General features: G+C 38.6%; 1 protein-coding gene across 20 annotated transcripts in view; it reads left to right on the top strand.

The window, feature by feature from the left end:
* Positions 1 to 18,559, top strand: part of LOC103480667 (adhesion G protein-coupled receptor L3) — a 275,299-nt gene that overhangs the window by 203,706 nt on the left and 53,034 nt on the right. For 16 of the 20 annotated variants that reach the window (XM_017310504.1, XM_008435707.2, XM_017310506.1 and 13 more), the window contains 2 exons: positions 1,659 to 1,697; positions 13,211 to 13,394. In XM_017310504.1, the coding sequence (XP_017165993.1) occupies positions 1,659 to 1,697; positions 13,211 to 13,394 (223 nt within the window). The remainder of the gene's footprint in view (positions 1 to 1,658; positions 1,698 to 13,210; positions 13,395 to 18,559) is intronic. The other 4 variants (XM_017310509.1, XM_008435717.2, XM_008435714.2 and 1 more) reach the window with 1 other exon arrangement.

The following is an 18,559-nucleotide window of genomic DNA, read 5'->3' as shown; positions in this document are numbered from 1 at the left end:
GAGACGGGTTTTTATTGGGTTCAAGGAAATCCCCCTCACATTTGAGAGATCACAAATTGCGTTTTAAATAATCTGTGAACAGCATAGAAAATTCTAGTCCAGGTTAGCTTTTATTCTTGACTAACTCCAAGTGGGTCGACATGCCAAAACCCATTGAAAATCCTCTTCTTTGTTTCCAAACAGGTTTTAAAGATCCTCAACTTAATTCACACATAAAGATAATGAGCCTATGTACAGATTATAAACTGGAGATAATCTCTTAGTGTTTGTCGGTCATTACCTGGGTGTTACTAGTGATGAATGAAGTACATCTTGTATTTCTAGACAAACAAAAACTTTCATAGATCACAAACTCTATATTAAAGAGTGTGTCTATATAGTTCAAGTTTACCCAGAACTATCATAGCTCAATAACATAGGGGTATTTAATGCCCTTTAGGATGCTATTGAACCATACATAAACATTATGTTGTGTTAAAATTCATTAAATACAGTAGTAATAAAGTCAATATCCAAAATGTGATTTTTATTTACATGAAACTGTCAATACTTGTCGGGAGACGTTTTTTTTTTGTTGTTGTTGTTGTTTCTTTGTTTTATTAGGAGCGCTCACAAAGTGATGGATTTAATTTCCTAGATGGGTATTAAACCGGAATGGACCTCCAATGTGTAGCTTACACTGGCACGTTGTTCATAAGACCTCTGTAGATCACAAAACCCGTCGGTGCAACATCAAATCATCAACTGCAAAGAACCTTTTATAGACCTCTGTGGCAAAACTGCAGAGAGGCATAGATCAGGGGCAAAGGAGTACGATCATTCCAAACCTTTGAGTGCTCCCAGGAGCAAAATGACCTCAGTGATTGCAAAACGGAGCGAGTGTGAAAACATTAGCGCTCCTCCTCAGGTTGGCTGTCTAATAAAAACTAGGGCAAACAGGGATTTTATCAGTAAGCACTCTAACGGAGCTGCAGATTGTCCTCCGAGATGTGAGAACATGCCACGAAGATCACAGCGGCAGTTCATCAATCAGAAAGCAGACACACGAGAGCCAATCTACGCTTTCTCAAGTGGCGTTTAAAAGACTCTTAGAACATGAGGGACATGATCATTAGATCCCAGGAGACGAAAATAATAATTATTTGCTAGGTCTTAACATCTGCCTCCGAGTTAACGCACGCAAACTGTCACTGCGCGACTGGTCTAAAACCAAATCACTTAAAACGCATCCAGGTGTAAGAACAAGGATTCCCTGTTACAGGATTTAGGATTGAAGTTTTTGATCATAGACGGACGTAATTCTATCTGCGATATAAAAGAGAAATGTATCTAAAGATATTAGTTTCTTCTCTGAAAAAGAAATTAAAAAAACATTTAATTTCTGGGTAACCTTTTTTTCACATCTCAATAAGTTAAAATTGTCGGTAAAAAAGGAATTTATTTCAGTAATAAATTCAAAACATGAAACTTAGATATTGTTGCACACTGAATGATCCTCAAGGGACTCTATGCAATACACTGTTTTTTATGCAGTCCATCTAAGTCTAATGGTGAAAGCACAAGTGTAAAATATCCTAAGTGTAATTTTTTTGAGTTGTTGATTTTTTATTTTTTTTTTGTTGTTGCTAACTTTTCTTTGCATTTCCTGTCAATTGCAGCTGCAGAAGAGAGAGCGCTCGTGTCGATTTTATGTCCAGGTACTTGGATGTAATTTTCCTCGTCCATCTGTCATCACTCTGTTGATATTGTCATAGTTTTCACCTCATGTTTTGAAATCTGGCCTTTTTGAAGGGACATGAGTTAATAGCAAAAAAAAAGAAGAAGAAAAAAAAAAAAAGAAAACCACGTGAAGCCAAAAGTAACAGCTTCAAAGTGAGTAAATTCTGAATCAAAGGGCCAAATTTCATTGTGACACATTTCACACTGCTTATTTCACACGGTTGGCTCCCTTCACTGCAAACGCATGTCATAGTAGCCTGTTTCTTAACCCCGAGCATGTAATCCATCCCTTCATCTGCAAGAAATGACCTAAATACAGTTACCTCCTATTTAATAAGTCATCGAAAGCCTTCACCTGCTATGATTCTTCCTGCTGCATAATACATACTTGTCCCAGTTTACAAAGAGAGGGGGTTAGCTCCCCTTTCTTAGCGTTTTCTTCAAGACTACTTTGTGATTTCGTAAGCCCAGTGGTGACGTTTACGCTGTCATCAAAAACATTTCTGCCCTGACGAGAAAACGGGTGAAGTTGACACCCTCTGTCTTCCACACGGTTGGCTCAGATGGCGGCTCACACACCAGCCAGATGTTGTTTTTATATGCGTCCTCTGTACCGCTTGTTTCAGCTCACGTGTGCTTTCAGCTCCTCCGAGGCACGTCGGAGGACAATTTGTTTTCAGTCTTTGAGCAACGCTGCACATGAGACGTCGAGGTGTCATGTATGCTGCTGTGTGCACTTAGGCAGGCTGTGCGTTATGTTGCACATTAGTGTCTTAAGGAACTTAAGAAACCCAGATCAATATTTGTGGTATTCAAGACTTTTCTCATTGTCAGCTAATGTGACTAAAAGATGTGTATTAATATGTGCATTCTGCATATTTCAATTGCAATCATGGGTTATATGTTAGGCCAAGATTTAGCTAGACAGACCTTTATTTCTGATGAAAACAACTGAAAATGTGTGTTTATTTCTTTAATTACTTGCATTACAATTGTAAAATTTTCTTGGAGAATTTGCTGTTACACCAGTATATGACTTTTTGGTTTAATTTTTAAGTTAAAATGTAAAAAAAAAGCACATTTTTGTATTATATTTATTTACAAGAATATTATATTCAATTGAAGAAGCTAAAAGCTATAATTTGAGGCCGCTGGCCTGCGTGCTAAAAGAAAAACAAAGCACATCCAGCTGTTTTCTTTTGACAATAAGTAAATGTTTCGTTGGTGTCAGGAAAACGAGCTGCTTTAAAACCTCCTAATTATTAAGTCACAACCTGACGGCACTGTCCCGTTACCTAGCAACCTTAACTGGGCCCAGTCTCTCACCAACCCAAGTGGGAGCTCTGCTCACTTCGTCATTCGAAGACGAGCACATTTGGTCAACTGGCTTTGCTGCTGTATGTGCTGTTCAGGATCTGCTGGAAAAGACACGTGTTTTGTTGTTGCAGTGAACAACACATGTCCATGCAAGAGCAGAGCTACGTGGCTTCATTTTATTCTTAAACTGTGATTTATCACATGTTTTTAATGCACATTTTATACTATCACAATCGAAAATGTTGATGGAAACAGCAAAATCTGTTGCAATGCTACAGATTAGACACGGCTGACCATTCAGAAATCACCATTATGTTGCTTAAGCTGCAGAGAGGAAGGATCTCCTATAGCTTGTTACTAAAGAAACTCTCAAATGTAGCAACAGCATCATGGATGGGGCGGAAACGTTGTGCATCAGTAATTTCTTTGGCACTGGTACTGCACAGGAAGCCTTCCCCAGCTTCAGGTTGAACATATATCCCATGATGCACAGCACCTCCAGAGCCTGGAGCTGATGGCATTTGGACCCGTCGCTTTTCTCACCTCGATCTCTAGTAGCTCATTCCTCACCTGAAGTGTTTAAAGGAACAAAATGGCGGTGGTGAAGGAGGGACTGTTGACTGGAGTCTCCTGAATTTGAGTCAGATTAGCCCAAAAGATCATCACGTCTGTCAAGCTTCATTATTGGTGTAGATCTTGATTTGATATCCACAATCCACCGCAATATCAGTTCAATCAAATTAGTTGCTGCCAGTGTTCAATGGATGGCTAAGCAGTGAAAAAATAAAGCTATTCTTTTTCATACATATAAATAATTTGACTCTCAACTTTATTGTGTTGTACAGTAATTACAAATTACAGCTGTTTCTCTGTGTTCTAGGGTTTTAGTGGAAAATAGAAAATGCTAATCCCTCTCTATTCATGCAGCACTTTAGTTTAGCTATTAGCTTATCAGCATAGGCTGAAAAAAAAACCCCTCCAGAAATCCCTCAAAAACTACTTTCTTCACATTAGTTTCTTTTCTTGGTACATTTCAGCTTTTGCAAAAAAAATAAATACTTAAAGGATTTATTCAACGTTAATATAGATGGCTGCACACGCAGCTTAGCCGTAGCTTAGCTAGCTTGTCAAATTCAAACAACAATGAAGTGACTTTTTGTTTGACATATCGACACAATGGAGCAACGTCTGTGGCCAGACGTAAACACAGGGATTGACTGCGCCTACTGGAGGCCTGTAGAGGGGGGGAGACTTTTATTGATTAGGGAAATTGGGCAATGTTTTCGTCAACAGGACCCTTGTGGTTGTCATAAGTGGGGTAGGCAAAGGAATACAAAGCAAATGAGAGATGCACCTGCCTCTGCTCAGAGGACACACGTGCTGCTGAAAACAGACTGTTACAGCGCTGCTGGGAATACTGTAGGAGTTCCAGGTGTTGTTGTTGTTGTTGCTAAGGAGGGACATGTCCTAAAATAAAATACAGGGTTTGATGAATAAATCAGATAAAGAGAGATTATTTTTTTCTTGATTGAGGACAAAAAAAAAAAGAAAGACACTTGAGATTTTAAATTTACGTACGTGAGCGCAGAATTTAGATACGGAGCTCAACCTCGGTTTAACTTGTGCAGATGAAATGCCGATCCTAGCTCTTCTGAATCCCTCTAAATAGTCACATCTGCTGCACATCACAGCCAATTTGATCCCACTGAAGGGATTTGGCCTTGATACGGCAACAAAGTGCATAATGATCCACTCTCTTATGTTTTGTGTTCCCCCTGCAGGAATGTTCCTCTGTTGTGGCCTTTGATTTTGAACAAACACAATAAAAATGGCGCCCGGCCTCCCTTCACCTTTTTAGTCACTTTAATGGCAGCTTGTTTAAAGGCAGCAACATTATGGCTGTCCAATTATTGTGATTACGTCTATTCTTGTTGTCCGTAAATCAAACACAATAGCGTGTTTGTTTTGGGGGCTGATTTTAGGCGGAAATATGAACTGTGCGATTTGCAGTACATTTTCATGTAACAACATAAAAGTGTACCATCTTTTGCCTCAGTAGGACCCAAGTAAGTGTGAACATTTAAGACACGGGGAGGACACTAAGCTCTGACCCTCATAAAAACAACTCCTTTTGCTCAAAAAGAAGACCAAAGGGAGTGTTGGATGACCTCGAAGCGGCCGAAACCTAGGGAGGTTTCTCGTTCAGGAATTTAACAAGAGGATAAAACTCCCCTTTTCTTGAAAGATGAAGATAAACTCATCCTCATAAACACACAGCTCCTCATTTGGATTGCAACCCAGAGATGGGAAGAGCACTCGTATTGATTGGTGCTGCTCACAATGGAGGCGGCTCGGCTGGTCAGTCGAGCGTAAAAGCTGATAATAGTTTTTAGAGAACACCCTTGATTTTCCTTGAAATTTAAGCAATTCAGTGGAGAATCTCTCACGGTTCAAAGAACGTGTAAACTTGCCATCCCTGAGTGCGTACGTCTGAATCTGACCGCTCTACCATTCTGATTTCCCTACTGCAGTGGCAGAAACAATGGACAACATAAGACAGGTAGTGCTAAAGATCATCAAGAGGCATCGTCTGTTTCCCGTCCGCTACTTTCGCAGTTTCGGCAAAACACGCACCGTCCTTAAATGACCACTTGATCTAGCCTTAGATCAAATTATCCAGTTAAGAAAAAAGAAAAGAATAACAGTCTTCTCAACTTTGAGCATTTCACTGAACAGGAAATAAATGTAAGGTAACTCTTCAAGGCAGTTTCTGATGCAAGCTAAAAGCTGCAAGAAGCAAACGGAGAAAATTATTAGGTTTCTAAACCCGTAAAATGTTTTTCTAACGTCCAACAGCAAAAGTAAATTTTAATTACGAAACAAGTATATTTGGATTTTAAACTCTTATCATACAAGTTAAAGGAAAACGGGCATTGCGGAATATACAAATAGAACCCTTCTGCAGTTCTAGCTCGATGCGCGGGAACAATGGGCGTGTTCAGCCAGTTTCTGAAACTACAAAAAAAAAGACTGAAAAGATTGTTTGTAAAGGCACACTCAGGGTCAGTCTGACCCCTCCTTGGACTGTGGGAGGGTTGACTTACCATTGAGAAACGGCTTGCTGCTCCCTTGATGGTTGCGATGGGGACTCCAGTTTTTCTGCCTCTGGGTCTGACTCAGCATCGAAGATGTGCGGTTGCACAATTGTTTATCTTTTTGCATTCATTGTCAAGTGCATAAAGAGTAAACACTGAATTTGAGGGCGCGGCTCGCTGCAGCTTATTGCATAATAGTGACGTTGCTCTAACATCTCATTCTAGAAGAAGTTCAAACTGGCAGAACTGACGAAGTGAAATCTCACCAACGGAGGATGATAACAAAAAATTTAATGAACATTATCTGTGTAGCTCATAGACCCATCCTAACTTCTTCAAGTAAGTATAATAGGTCTCCTTTAGAAATGCTGGAAACGATTTCTTTCCTCTCTAGTCAAGAAAAAAGAAAAGAATAACAGTCTTCTCAACTCTGAGCTTTTCACTGAACAGGAGATAAATACAAGGTAACTCTTCAAATGCATTTTCTGGAAAACACTGAACTTTAGATGTTAAGAGACCCTGTAGAATATTCTTCTTGGTTTGGAGGCATAACTTTTATGAGGTACAGTGTAAAAAGCAATTGAATATCCAATTTCATTTCATGGTAAGTTTGCCTCTTTTTCCGCATTTCTTACAATAGATTTGTAGTTTTGTAGCTCCTTCTGTCCTTTTTCTAATATTTTGCAAATTATATCTGCTTTCAAAGAGTCTGTGCTCATTTTGGGATAATTCATTCCAGGTTTAAACCAGACTTCATTCATGCTTGTCTCAATATGTGGTTTAATTGAATTGTCAAAAAGCATCAATAATGCTTCTTTGGTTTTGTTTTCCTAATACAAAATGGTGTAATAATTGTATACCAATATTGTTTTTTAAAAAATAGTATTGCGGGACAATATTTAAGATCACAAATCCCCTGGGGATAAATTGCAAATTATTATAATTTTTTTTAAAGTTCTTGGAGATTTTCTAAAGCTTTTCAAGATCTATTGCTGTAATGACACACTCTCCTAATGTTTACACTCACCTAATCCCAAATCCAGAATAACTGGACATAAAAATGATATACAAAGTATTTCAAGGTTTCCTGAAAATCTTTCYTYTTTTTTTTTTTTTTTTTTTTTTTTTTKYTGCACCATGAAAGAGATACGATCAGTGACACGTGAACAAATGTTTAGTAGCTGATTTAATCAGAAAGTAGGTTAAAGTAGAGCCAATCTCAATATTCGGCAAACCAAAACGAGTGAATTTTGTTAGTTGATTTCAAAAAAAAAAAAAAGAAAAAGGTGCAGTGTCATATATATAGCTGACTGAAAACTCGCAGCAAAACATGAGGAGGCAAAGTCTTACTCTTTGTTGTAAAACTCACTTTAATCGGCATCTCATTAAGAGGATCTTAAATGGCAGGAAAGGTTTTAGTAAAAATAGTGATTTTGAAACTCTTTCTTTTGAAAACGATGCAAGAAACAAAGAAACAATGGAGAAATCATGCTTTGTTTCTGAAAGAAGAAATTCTGTGGATTTTTGTTGTTGCTTTTTAAGCATAGTTAACATTATCACAGTGGAAAAAAAAGTACTGAAATAACCTGGAAATCTAAAATAACAACTGAACATTACAACAACAACAAAAAAACGTTTCCAAAAAGATCTGGTTCACTCTGCAGTCCAGTTAAATACAGGGGACTCGTATGGGAATTCATAACATAAGACCATATGAAATAAAAATTTTTTAAAAAGTACAAAGGGTTATCCCATAGAAACTCACTTACTCAAAAAAATAACCACCCACGTATTAGGAGATGGATTCATGAAATATTAAAGTGTTTCAGTGGTTTCCAACGAAAGCTGTCGAATTGGCCAGCAGGTATGAAAGAAGCGAGAAATAGAAAGAAATGATGCAACGGCTTCGTCTGCGCCCGGAGACTACAGACGATCGAGATCAAGATGAACTGCAGTTTTCTTTCCATATTTTGAGTTTACCCTTTCTATGTCAGTGACAAGAAAATAAGTGACAGAAACTAACTGGTTAGCAGGAAGGAAGGAAGGAAGGAGCCAGGGAGAGATGAGGGGGACTAAAAGTGCATGCATACAGCACAGAGGGTGTGCAGAGAGGGAGATCAGCCTCAGCCAGAATCAATTTCCTAGACCCCGAGTTCATTTCATCAATCAGCGCACAGATAGAGGCGCACACACACACACCACGGCTCGGCTTGGACTCCTGCCAGGCTCTAATGTCCACCTCTCCCTTCCTTCCTCTCCTGCATTGGTATAAATGGACCGTGCAACTGCAGCGTTTCATGGCCAGCCGTCATCCCCTGTACCAAGTGGAACATTCCTGCAGTGACCTCGGTTTAACGACCCAAAACATCTCTTATGTAACGGGACTCATTTTGCTCTCTTAACTTTTTTTTTTTTTTTTTTAAACCGTGGCACTACCAACAAAAATTTGCGGCAAGAAAATTGTTTGGGGTTCGCAACAGCAGCAGCAGAGAGAGAGAGCTGCTACGGGTTGACACATGGAGAGGCAGTGCTCTAATAGAAGAGAAATGGCATCACCACACATTCATGATTTATTTGCACAGACCAAGATGACTGAGGTGATGCCCTCCTACCCTCCAGCCCGCTCAGCTTTTCAAACTGAGGCTCTGACTATGCCCCCCTTTTTTTTTGTTTAGTTTAACTTCATCATAATTGTGGATCTTCTCCATCTTTCTCGCTTTGCTTTAGCTTTCAGTAGCATAACGACAAATTCATGTGTAGTTTAGACGTCGTAAATGATGTACAATGGGTGTGTTGTGTCTCGGGTTCTGAATTTATTCAGGTTCTCAGATGTGCAAAAAAAAAAAAGATTCTGCAGGTTCGTTCATTAAATATCATTTAATAAACAAAGCTAAACCACGATGGAAGAACTGTGGAAGAGGCCACCCAATGCTGCGTTTTCATCATTAGGTAGATTAGGCACAGTGGTATTTATGTGCTGTAAGCTCAGAGTGGGTGCATCATCTCACTTTTTTTATTTTTTATTTCTGTGCATAAGTACAGTATTAGTGACGGTAAATGCCCGCATGGAGCATCTGAAACTGACAGACGACCAGTTTAAGTCTCAATCTCACTATCTTAAGTCGACATGTAGGGTCCAGTCAAAAATAACTACTCTAATTATCTTAGAAATAAATGCAATTGGCCTTCCACTCTCACCTCATTCTTGCTCTGGCGGGAAGGAACACTGCGATTTCAGTAACTCAATGCATCCAAACTGGATCGAGACAAATTTTTACCGGCTTGAATCGGGCTCCACTTGACTGTTTTGTTTTACGTTGGCTGCGAATCGGACCGTACCTTTGGACGTGAGTAAACCGGACTGAAGGGAACCTGTTTGTGCATTGAGATGGCATTTGTTGTGAATCGGTGCTCTGTGCAATACATAAACTGATTTGGATAGAAAAAAATAGAAAAATTTCTAATCAGAAATAGGTTTCATGCTTTGCCTTCAGAGAACAAAGCATTCTCATTCCCGCAAGGTGATTACATTTGCAGGCTTTTACCTGGTGAGATAGCGGTAGTTTGCAGGACAAAAACTCTAGTTCTGTTCTTATTGTAGGCCCGAAGGCAAGCAGGTTTCGACTAGTAATGGCAAAGAATTTAATAGCTTCTTTTAGTGCTTCGTACACACATTTACACAAACGGTGTGGCGGCTCTGCACACGTAGATAAGCCACTCAGAGATAATCAACAAATAGAAAATGTCATTTTCACTAAGGATTATTTGGATTTTTTTTTTTTTGTGTCATTTTACCATTGTCATAACACACCCAGAATGGGCAACATGGGACATTAATCATGCTAATTACGTGCAAGTAAGAAAGCATTTAATAGTTTGTTAATCTCCCTATAAATAACAAAAACACAGATTTAATACTCCCATCAGTAAAGCTTAGTTGAAAATTTTATGTGATCGCTTGTCTTATGATTTACTATGTAAAATAAAGCAAAGACTTCTTTTTTCATAATAAAAACACAAATAACATTCAATGGTGATTGATTAGCTAGAGTCCATTCTTTTAATAGTTGAATTTATCATGGCATTATATAATAAGCTGGTCTTATATAAATTGGCTATATCTAAATAAATACAATTTTATTTTACTTAGCATTATTAATGACCAATGTAAAAATGATTCCTTATTTCTTCATGAGCTTCCATCATTTGTTTACAACATGTTTTCCCCTCCCTTACCAGTTTCTGACCTTCTCCTTTGTCCTCAGAGGAGAAGGGGGGTTCATTCCTTATACATCTCCTCTGTATGTGAAATAACAGGCCAGGTGCCAGTCCATCAGTCCTCGCCCTGTGAAGAACCATTATTTCTTAGTGGTATGAGAACTAGGGAAAGAGAATCTTAAAGTCGTGAACAAAGGAAAGGGGGAGAAAAAGAAAAATGTCAGCGCCTGAAGAAAAAGAGCTCCTTAATTGAGAGCGAATCAACCTCTGCTTCTAGCTGAATGTCAAAAGGTGTGATTGGAGATTGGGTGCTGATAATGAATAATTACATCAAAGATGATGGACTCCCCACGCATGTGGAGTAGGTTTTGCCGTGCACTGTCTGCTACGTTGTGCATGTTCTGGTGGAATAGCAGGTGGAGTGGTGTGTGCTCAGTCTTGCATCAGACTCTTATATTGCGTGTGTGGATATTGGGAGAGTCGGTGTGTGTTGAAAGTTGAAATTGTAGCTGGCGAATCATACATTTAAAAACTAGCCCTTTTTTTTCTGCCCCCCTTCAGTCACACTGACTTAACCAAAATGAAAACAGAATGCTGTAAATGTAGCTGCGTCATTTGCCCCCATTGTAACCATTTATGAAAATGTAACTATGTTACAGGCACATTAATTATTATTCCACCTGTTTGTGTCAGTCTTGTTTTCAGCCATAATTTGGTAATTCAAAGGGTTTGTAGCTGTAATCCAAACAGAACCCCTGTTTTAATCTGGTACTCATTTGCAATAAGCTGAATTGCGTAACTTGACGCATTGGGATGAATCGTAGATATACGACTACTGTTAAAGTACTCTGTAATTAAAAATGTTGAGTTCCGTGTCAAAAAATGCTATTGGTAATGGTAATTATCATGGTCATTAAACATCACAATTTGAAAATCCCTCTGTTTTAATGTTTTGCGACCTGATCAAGAACGCTGAAATAGACCTCATTGCACTAAAGCATCAGTTCTCGCAATCAAAAGCAGCTCATTTTTTTGCCAGTGGCAGCGTGCTTATGCTAAAAATGAAAAGCTATTTTTTTCTCAATTGTACTCAAGTGTTGAGAAATACTTACCTAACCTCCAAAGTGAATGAAAAGCAGCAATTAGCATGTTGACCCTATGGCTAAAAGTTAGCTTTCTTCAATTACACTAAAGCAGCGTAATATTACATTACAATCACATATTGCTAATAGGAATTAACTTGGTCAATGAGCATAACAGTCAGTAAATTTGATTTTTCTGGCTTGCAACTGGAAAACAATTGTTGTTCCAATTATACTTCTGAAGTAAACATGCTTTAATGCAAAAAACAATGCCAAACTTCTAGTTTCACTCTTGGCTGTTAAGTCAAAACAATAAACGTGTGAAGGATTTGGGTTTTTTTTGGTGTTGTTTTTTGCACAATAGGTACAATGCTTAAAAGTTGCTTGGTGTGAGATTTTCTAGTTTTTTCATTATTCATTATTATTTCTGTTCATCAAAAGTTATTTACAGATCCAGTCTATGCTTGTGTGAGTTGCAGCAACGCAACATTTTAATAATAAAATCCGATTTGTCTCATTGGAGACATAAGTGTGGTATTAAAACCAGATTATTTTAATCACCAGCTTTGTTAATTGCAACATGCTTCTAGCCACTACCTCAGTTTTATCCTGCCTTTACTTATTTATGCAACACTTAAAGTAAGAATGCTCTGTGGATAAGTACAAAACACTGCACTCAAGACGCACAAAAAGATCTCCCTCGTCTTTACACTGTTTGATTCGATTCATAGCGAACGCTATTACTGTCTGATTACTCCAATTTTTCATACATCTATAGGAACAAACTTGCAAAGTTACTCGTAACGGATGTTTTAGACAATTCCTGGTGATCGTTTCCGTGAAAGGAAATGTTTCTACCAGTAACAACTGTAGACGTTCAAGTAATAATAATCCGTCTGACCACCCATTGTGCTTTGAAGACTTAAAGAATATTTTTATTTCCAGGGGCTGCTGAGCTGAGCTTGGCCTTTGGAGTGTTTGTACCAGGATTGAATTGCTGTGCTTGACCAATTAGCATTCCATTCATAAATCTTGCCATTGGCATTTTTAAATCTTTAATGGCTCTTAATTTTTCATCTTGTCTTGGAGATGTTCACTCCTGCCCACCCCTCCCCCCAGGCACCCCTCTCACTTTAACTTACTTGCTTCACCGCTGTTGTGTGCCGATTAACGAAGGCGTTAATAGTCCTTCACTTCTATTATTACTGTGCAAGGGGAAAAAAAATAAAAACTTTGTATTAAATGGTTGCAGATAGTTGCTACCAGCAAAAGCTTTTTCCACCCACTGGATTGTCTTAATGTTGTTTTACTTTATTTATTTCGGTGCATTTGTGTGCTAAGGTTGTCTGCAGGGTGGGAGATCATTTATCACACCAATTAAAGACTTTAGCCTCAAGTCATGCAAGGACTGGCCTCTAGTCTTGTAAGCGTTGGCTCTGATTCATTTACATGATTAATTCCTCTTGTAGATAAAAGGAAATGGCCACAAAACCAAAATAAGACATTTAGAGTTGTTACAAATTCAGGTGTTGCTGCCACTAGATGACCATTCCACCCTGATACACGCACTTTGTAAATCTTTTCAAATGAAATAAAGGAAAAACAATCATCCATCCATCCTGCACGATCCCCACAGGATTGTGGGATTTGTTTTTCGCTCCTGAATTCCCTCTTGTTCTCCCTTAACTCATACCATTTACCAAATCACCACGTCAAGCAGCTTCAGTTTTTCTTTTTTTTTTTTCTTCTTCTTCTAAATAAACTCTTTGGATTCCCCAGGCTATGGTGGAGACGGTCAACAATTTGCTGCAGCCACAGGCCCAGGCCGCCTGGAGAGAGCTGAGCACCGGGGAGCAGCTGAGAGCTGCCACCATGCTGCTGGACACGGTGGAGCAGGGGGCCTTCGTCCTGGCTGACAACCTGCTGAAGACGGACATCGTGCAGGAGAACACCGAAAACATTCGTAAGTTTGTTCTGGGTGTTGCAAAAGTAAATAAAATTAATTAAATTACATTTTTGGCTACATTCCAGCCAAAAACTTCATTTTATTTAACCGGATAACAAAAACGATAGTGATGCAACAATAAAGCATTGGAATATCCTCTTTTTTTTTTTGTAAAGTTACCTATGGTCATCTTCCCATATATCTGAAATTAACCAGAAAAGTATAAGATTGTACTTAATTTTTTCACAAAATCTGTTCCTAATGACATTGAAAGGGCTTGTATTGAGTTGGAGGAAAAGCAATAAAGTTTGTTTTTTTGCCCCTTATGGTTAGAATCAACCCCAGATAAATTCAATTTAACTTTTTTCTTTGAGTTTGCCTATGCTCAATATTTAAAATAGTCAAAGATCAGAATGCGAATAGTCGAACTATTAAATGCATTCCTGAATGTGCTAACAGACTTTTTCCCTGTTGTTTATATTTTTGAGATCACTAATATTTCACATGCGTGACGTCTTTGGGTGTTGTTTTTGCCCAGATTACTCTTAAATCTCAAAATGTCCTTTTTACCTCACATTTATGCATTGCTCTGTGTTTGTTGATCACACAAAACCTTATTAAGAATTATTGAAAATACTGGCTAAGTAAGAAAATGGGGAGAAAGCACAAATGATTGTTGTTTCTTTGCAGGGCATGAAAACAACACATTCACGGTAAATGTGCATAGACAAACTTTGACCCATTTTGCTTGGGGAAATTGTAATCCTTAGCCTCTCAGAGTTAAACTTAGAAACAGAATGCCGCTTTTATTCTTATAAAAATGGCCACTTGGCTTGAACACTCATTGTGTCTGACAGTTATCTTCCCTTGGAGCAAGTCTGTGCGATCTTGTAATTCAGCAGTTGTTGTCACTGTGCCAGAATGTCCCCACAGCCTTCAGCTTGGTTTTATCTCAAAAGTCAAAAATAACTGACAACACATCCGACTCTCTTCCTTTACTACTACATGAGACGACAACAGGGCTCTGCTGACCTTATGCAAACTATATTAAAATGTTTAAACTGTAAACTTGCTCTGCTTTATTTCTCAGGTGCAAAGTTGTGCGCCGGTTTCACCCCGAGTGTGTAAAACAATGACAAGCAGTCCAACTTATCCGAGTGCACTTTTTTTATTTTTTTAAAATAAAGCTCAGTCTGATTTTTTTTTTTTTTCTTCAAGCAGTGATTAAAATACTTCGCTTGACTGGTAAAATTCTACTTTAAATAGCCGATATTTGACCTGAATTAATTACGCGCAAGCAGAGAATATTACGACATCATATTGACACAGGATGTAGTTTCTTTTTGTCTTTTTACAGCCTCCTAATTTGCTTATTATTGTAGGCACAGCAATTGGAAAAACCCGAATGATGTGAATATCAGTGTTCATGTTGTTGTGCTTGAATAAAACCCCTAAAGAAAAGTACAAATCTCCAAACAAACATCACATATGCTCTAAATAACCCTAACCCTACATTGACGTAAGTTCATTTCTCATTCACATTTACATTCAATAATAAAGCAAAAACACAGACTAATGTCTAACGTGATTATGGTAATTGTTGAGAGAATACAGGGAGACTGGATACATCCTGTATGACCACCCAGGAGTAAACTATCCTCTTAAACTGCACAGAAAGACATTTTTTCACTTATAAAGTGAACTTCTTTTCACCAGTATGACTCTCAAACAAAAACAAGATGCATTTTAGTAGCGAACCGTTTTGACTTCATCGCTCCCGTTTGGTTTTGCCGTTTTCCTCCGCGCATCCGACTTGTCCCTGCCCTCGCCCGTCTCTCTCGTCATACAGAGGCCACGGTTCCTCCGCGCAGCTATAGATCCGGGTGCCGCTCTCGTATTGATGACGGCGCTTTCTGAGCCACTAGATCAAGTGTGAAGGTCACTGGAGCAAGGCCTCCTCTGCAGCTTTGGAGGTTAAGATCTACGCGGCTACTCTCGGCCAATAGCGTTCAGCTGTAAACTGGCATTTATCTTGTCAGATTGCGTTTAAATTTATGTCAGTTATTAGGCAGAATTAACCGCCGCTCGTGCAGATCAGGGATCAGGGCTCATTATTCAGAGTATAAATACCAGGCGAGCCCAGATAATGAAACTCGTGTCATTACTGTTTTCCCTGGCGGGGTAATCCAAACCTAGAAACACAGGTTGTTGAAATTTTGAATTATATGTGCTATTTTAAAGTAGGGAGCAGCACATTTTTTTGTCAGTCTGAAGCTCGTGGGGCAAGGGAATAAAAAAAAATAAAAAAAAACAGCGTCATGATGAATAACCCTCTACTCCTAACATGGATTTATTTTTTTATTTTTTTTATTTTTTTGAAAAGCATATTCTTGCTTCCATGGCAACCTAAAAATATAGGTCTACTTACTTAAAAGGAAGGAGGCGTTGAGAAAATTAATAAAAAAGGGGTTTTATTGTATCTGGCACACAATTCATCTGGGTATTAAGGAGATTCTGAGCTCGTTTAGAAGGAGGGGAAGGGAGTAGCGGTGGGGAGGACGAGAGGCCCAGACTTTATAGCACGTTGTGGTATTCTGGTTAATTATGTGCTGGTGACATGTTTACTAGGCCTTATCTCTCTGTTTGCTTGGCTTATTTTATTTTATTTTTTCAGCCGCTCAGCTCCTGTAATCCTTCATGTCTCTGAGGGGTGTTAAATGGGAACGACGACGAAATCCCGATTTTTTTATTTTTGTTGTTGTTGTTGTTTTTTTGTTTTTTCAGCCCCGTTAATCAGTGCACCAGCCAATGATTGATCTGCACTTTGAAATCCTTGCGATGTGGAAAGCTGTAGCGTGTGCAGATGTACTGTATCTTCTGACATGTTTGCATCGGTGTCAGTGAGTGAGGGCTTCAAACGGTTGTAGACAAGCTGATTATGAATTTTTTGTTGTTGTTTTTCTGCACGGTATGTTGCATTTTAAAAGCATTCACTACTTTTTCAATTAGCAGCCACAAACTTGTGTATGCTCCGTTCTGTTTTAGTGTAATAAACTAACACAAAGCAGTGCATATTTATAATGTAGCGCTAAAACGATACATAGCCTTGGACATTTTTTGGGGAGTAAAATTCTAAAAATTACAACCTGCTTATGGATTCAGATTATTCTGATAACCTTAAATAAAGTGAAGCACAAACCTAAATGCCTTCAGAACTCTCCTAATTTACGACTAAATTTTAAAACCCCTAGTGGTGTTTTTTAAGGGTACTGTATTTTATTTCTTCTGCCATGGTGTCTATGTTTGTGTTTACACTTCGCAGCCTGTGTGCCCATGGAGGGCGAAGTTTGCTTCGCTCCTTCCTCGATAATCTCATGAACAAATTTCTGCTGATTAGCCGTGTTATTCAAACCCCTGCTTTGAAGGTATAACCCTTGAGTCCAGCAACTCCTATGGCATCAAAGAAATTCCCCAGAGCCTGTCGTAAGCTCTTTTACACAGCCACGCAGGGGGAAAAAAAAAAGGAGCGCATAGAGGGAGAAGAAAAATGCTTCCTTTATTCCAAAGGCAGACTTGGAATCCAGGGAATGCTGCACTATCTGGGGTATTGTCTTAGCTAAGTTGAATAGGAATGTATCAAAAACCCTCTGGCCTTTAGAAAACCACAAGAGAATGCTAATACAAAAGATTTTCTTTGGGTTTTTTTTTTTAAATAGAAAAGATGGGAGCGCCATGGTATGAAAACAGATACAAAGGGAGGATTAAATGTGCCCTCGCTGCAGCCCTCTGTTGGCTCTAACCTTTATCAAAGTCAGTGTGTCACGGCGACATCAGATCACCAGCTGAATTCGTTATCGGATTTAATTAAGTTTCTTTCTCTTACTCTTGTTCGAGCTGTGTTTCAAGATGAGAGTCCGCACTTCAGACTAATCAGGCAGCTTTACTGCCGCTGCAACAACGACTGCATCTCCTGCGCTGGTTTTCATGTTCTTGCTGCTCAGATCAGCGGGAATGTTGAGGCGCGTTGAGCTGGCAGTGCTGTGGTTGAAGCCTGTATGTTTAGTCCCAGAGTGATTATCGAAAATGTACGTTGACCCCTTGACCCTGTTCCTGTTGTGTCTGTAGCCATATTGAGATGTAAAGTCAATATGGCTTCACATATTGGCTGAAGTAGCTAACGTTTGCCTTCAAACACAACAAAGAGTATGTAAAAGGCAAGTAAAAATATGATTTTCAAAGGAATTTAGTGCCAAAACAATCATTAGACAGGCTGCATCTTAATTTCTTAGCTTAGAGTCACTACTAATTTAGCTTGTCAGAAAGATTTCATGATCAATAAGACCGTAAAAGTGAACACAGATCAGTTCCTCTGAGTTCAAAACCATGATTCTTGAACAGAGAAAGGTGAACTCCCCTTTCTGAGAGACGATCCTCAGATGACCCCTCTTCACCATTTCTGTAACATTACTCATCACCTTTAAACTGTGTTTGTTCAACACTAGCGCTAATAATTTTTCACCACACATTAAGGAAAAATCATCCAAGATGTTAGATCTACATGTTTTAAAGTAAAAACATGTTTATCTTTATGTTTTTTTTCTTCTACCAATCAATGGATTATTGATTTTATCCCTTTATTCAAAGGCATTCTGACATTTAGGGGTGCCAAAACTTCATAACCACTGGTGTCATGACCACTACATGGTCACTGTATTGCTAGCTTAAGTAAAATATATCTTAATATAATAACCTTGATAGAATAGGCTCCTTACAGCAACCTGCTTGCTAACAGAAGTCTTTTCCCCTCTCCTATATGACAGGGGAAATATTTGAACCATAAATTTGAAGTTTGCTTCAGACACAACAGCTGTTGAAAAGCTATAAAAGCTCCTCTTCATCTTCTGCCTATATATCGCTCGCTGTCTCGGTTCATAATGAGAAGAATCATTTCATGATATCAGGGATTTATTTTCTTTCTTATGCATCAGTAATGTCACTATTGCATTTAAAAGTCAGTTTTCCTAAAAAATGACATTATCAGTAACGGTAACAATCCCTGTAGTCTTTGTTGAAAGCTAGACTACAAAAGTGCCATGATGAATAATTGTTGGAGATGCATTTTTTTTTTTTAAATCTGACAATATCGGAGATGCGTTTGAACCTTTCCCTGTTGCATATATATA

Source organism: Poecilia reticulata, linkage group LG18 (assembly GCF_000633615.1).
Source record: "Poecilia reticulata strain Guanapo linkage group LG18, Guppy_female_1.0+MT, whole genome shotgun sequence".
Classification (NCBI taxonomy): domain Eukaryota; kingdom Metazoa; phylum Chordata; class Actinopteri; order Cyprinodontiformes; family Poeciliidae; genus Poecilia; species Poecilia reticulata.
Note: the sequence above shows the minus strand (reverse complement) of the source record. Positions and strands in the feature narration are given on the sequence as shown.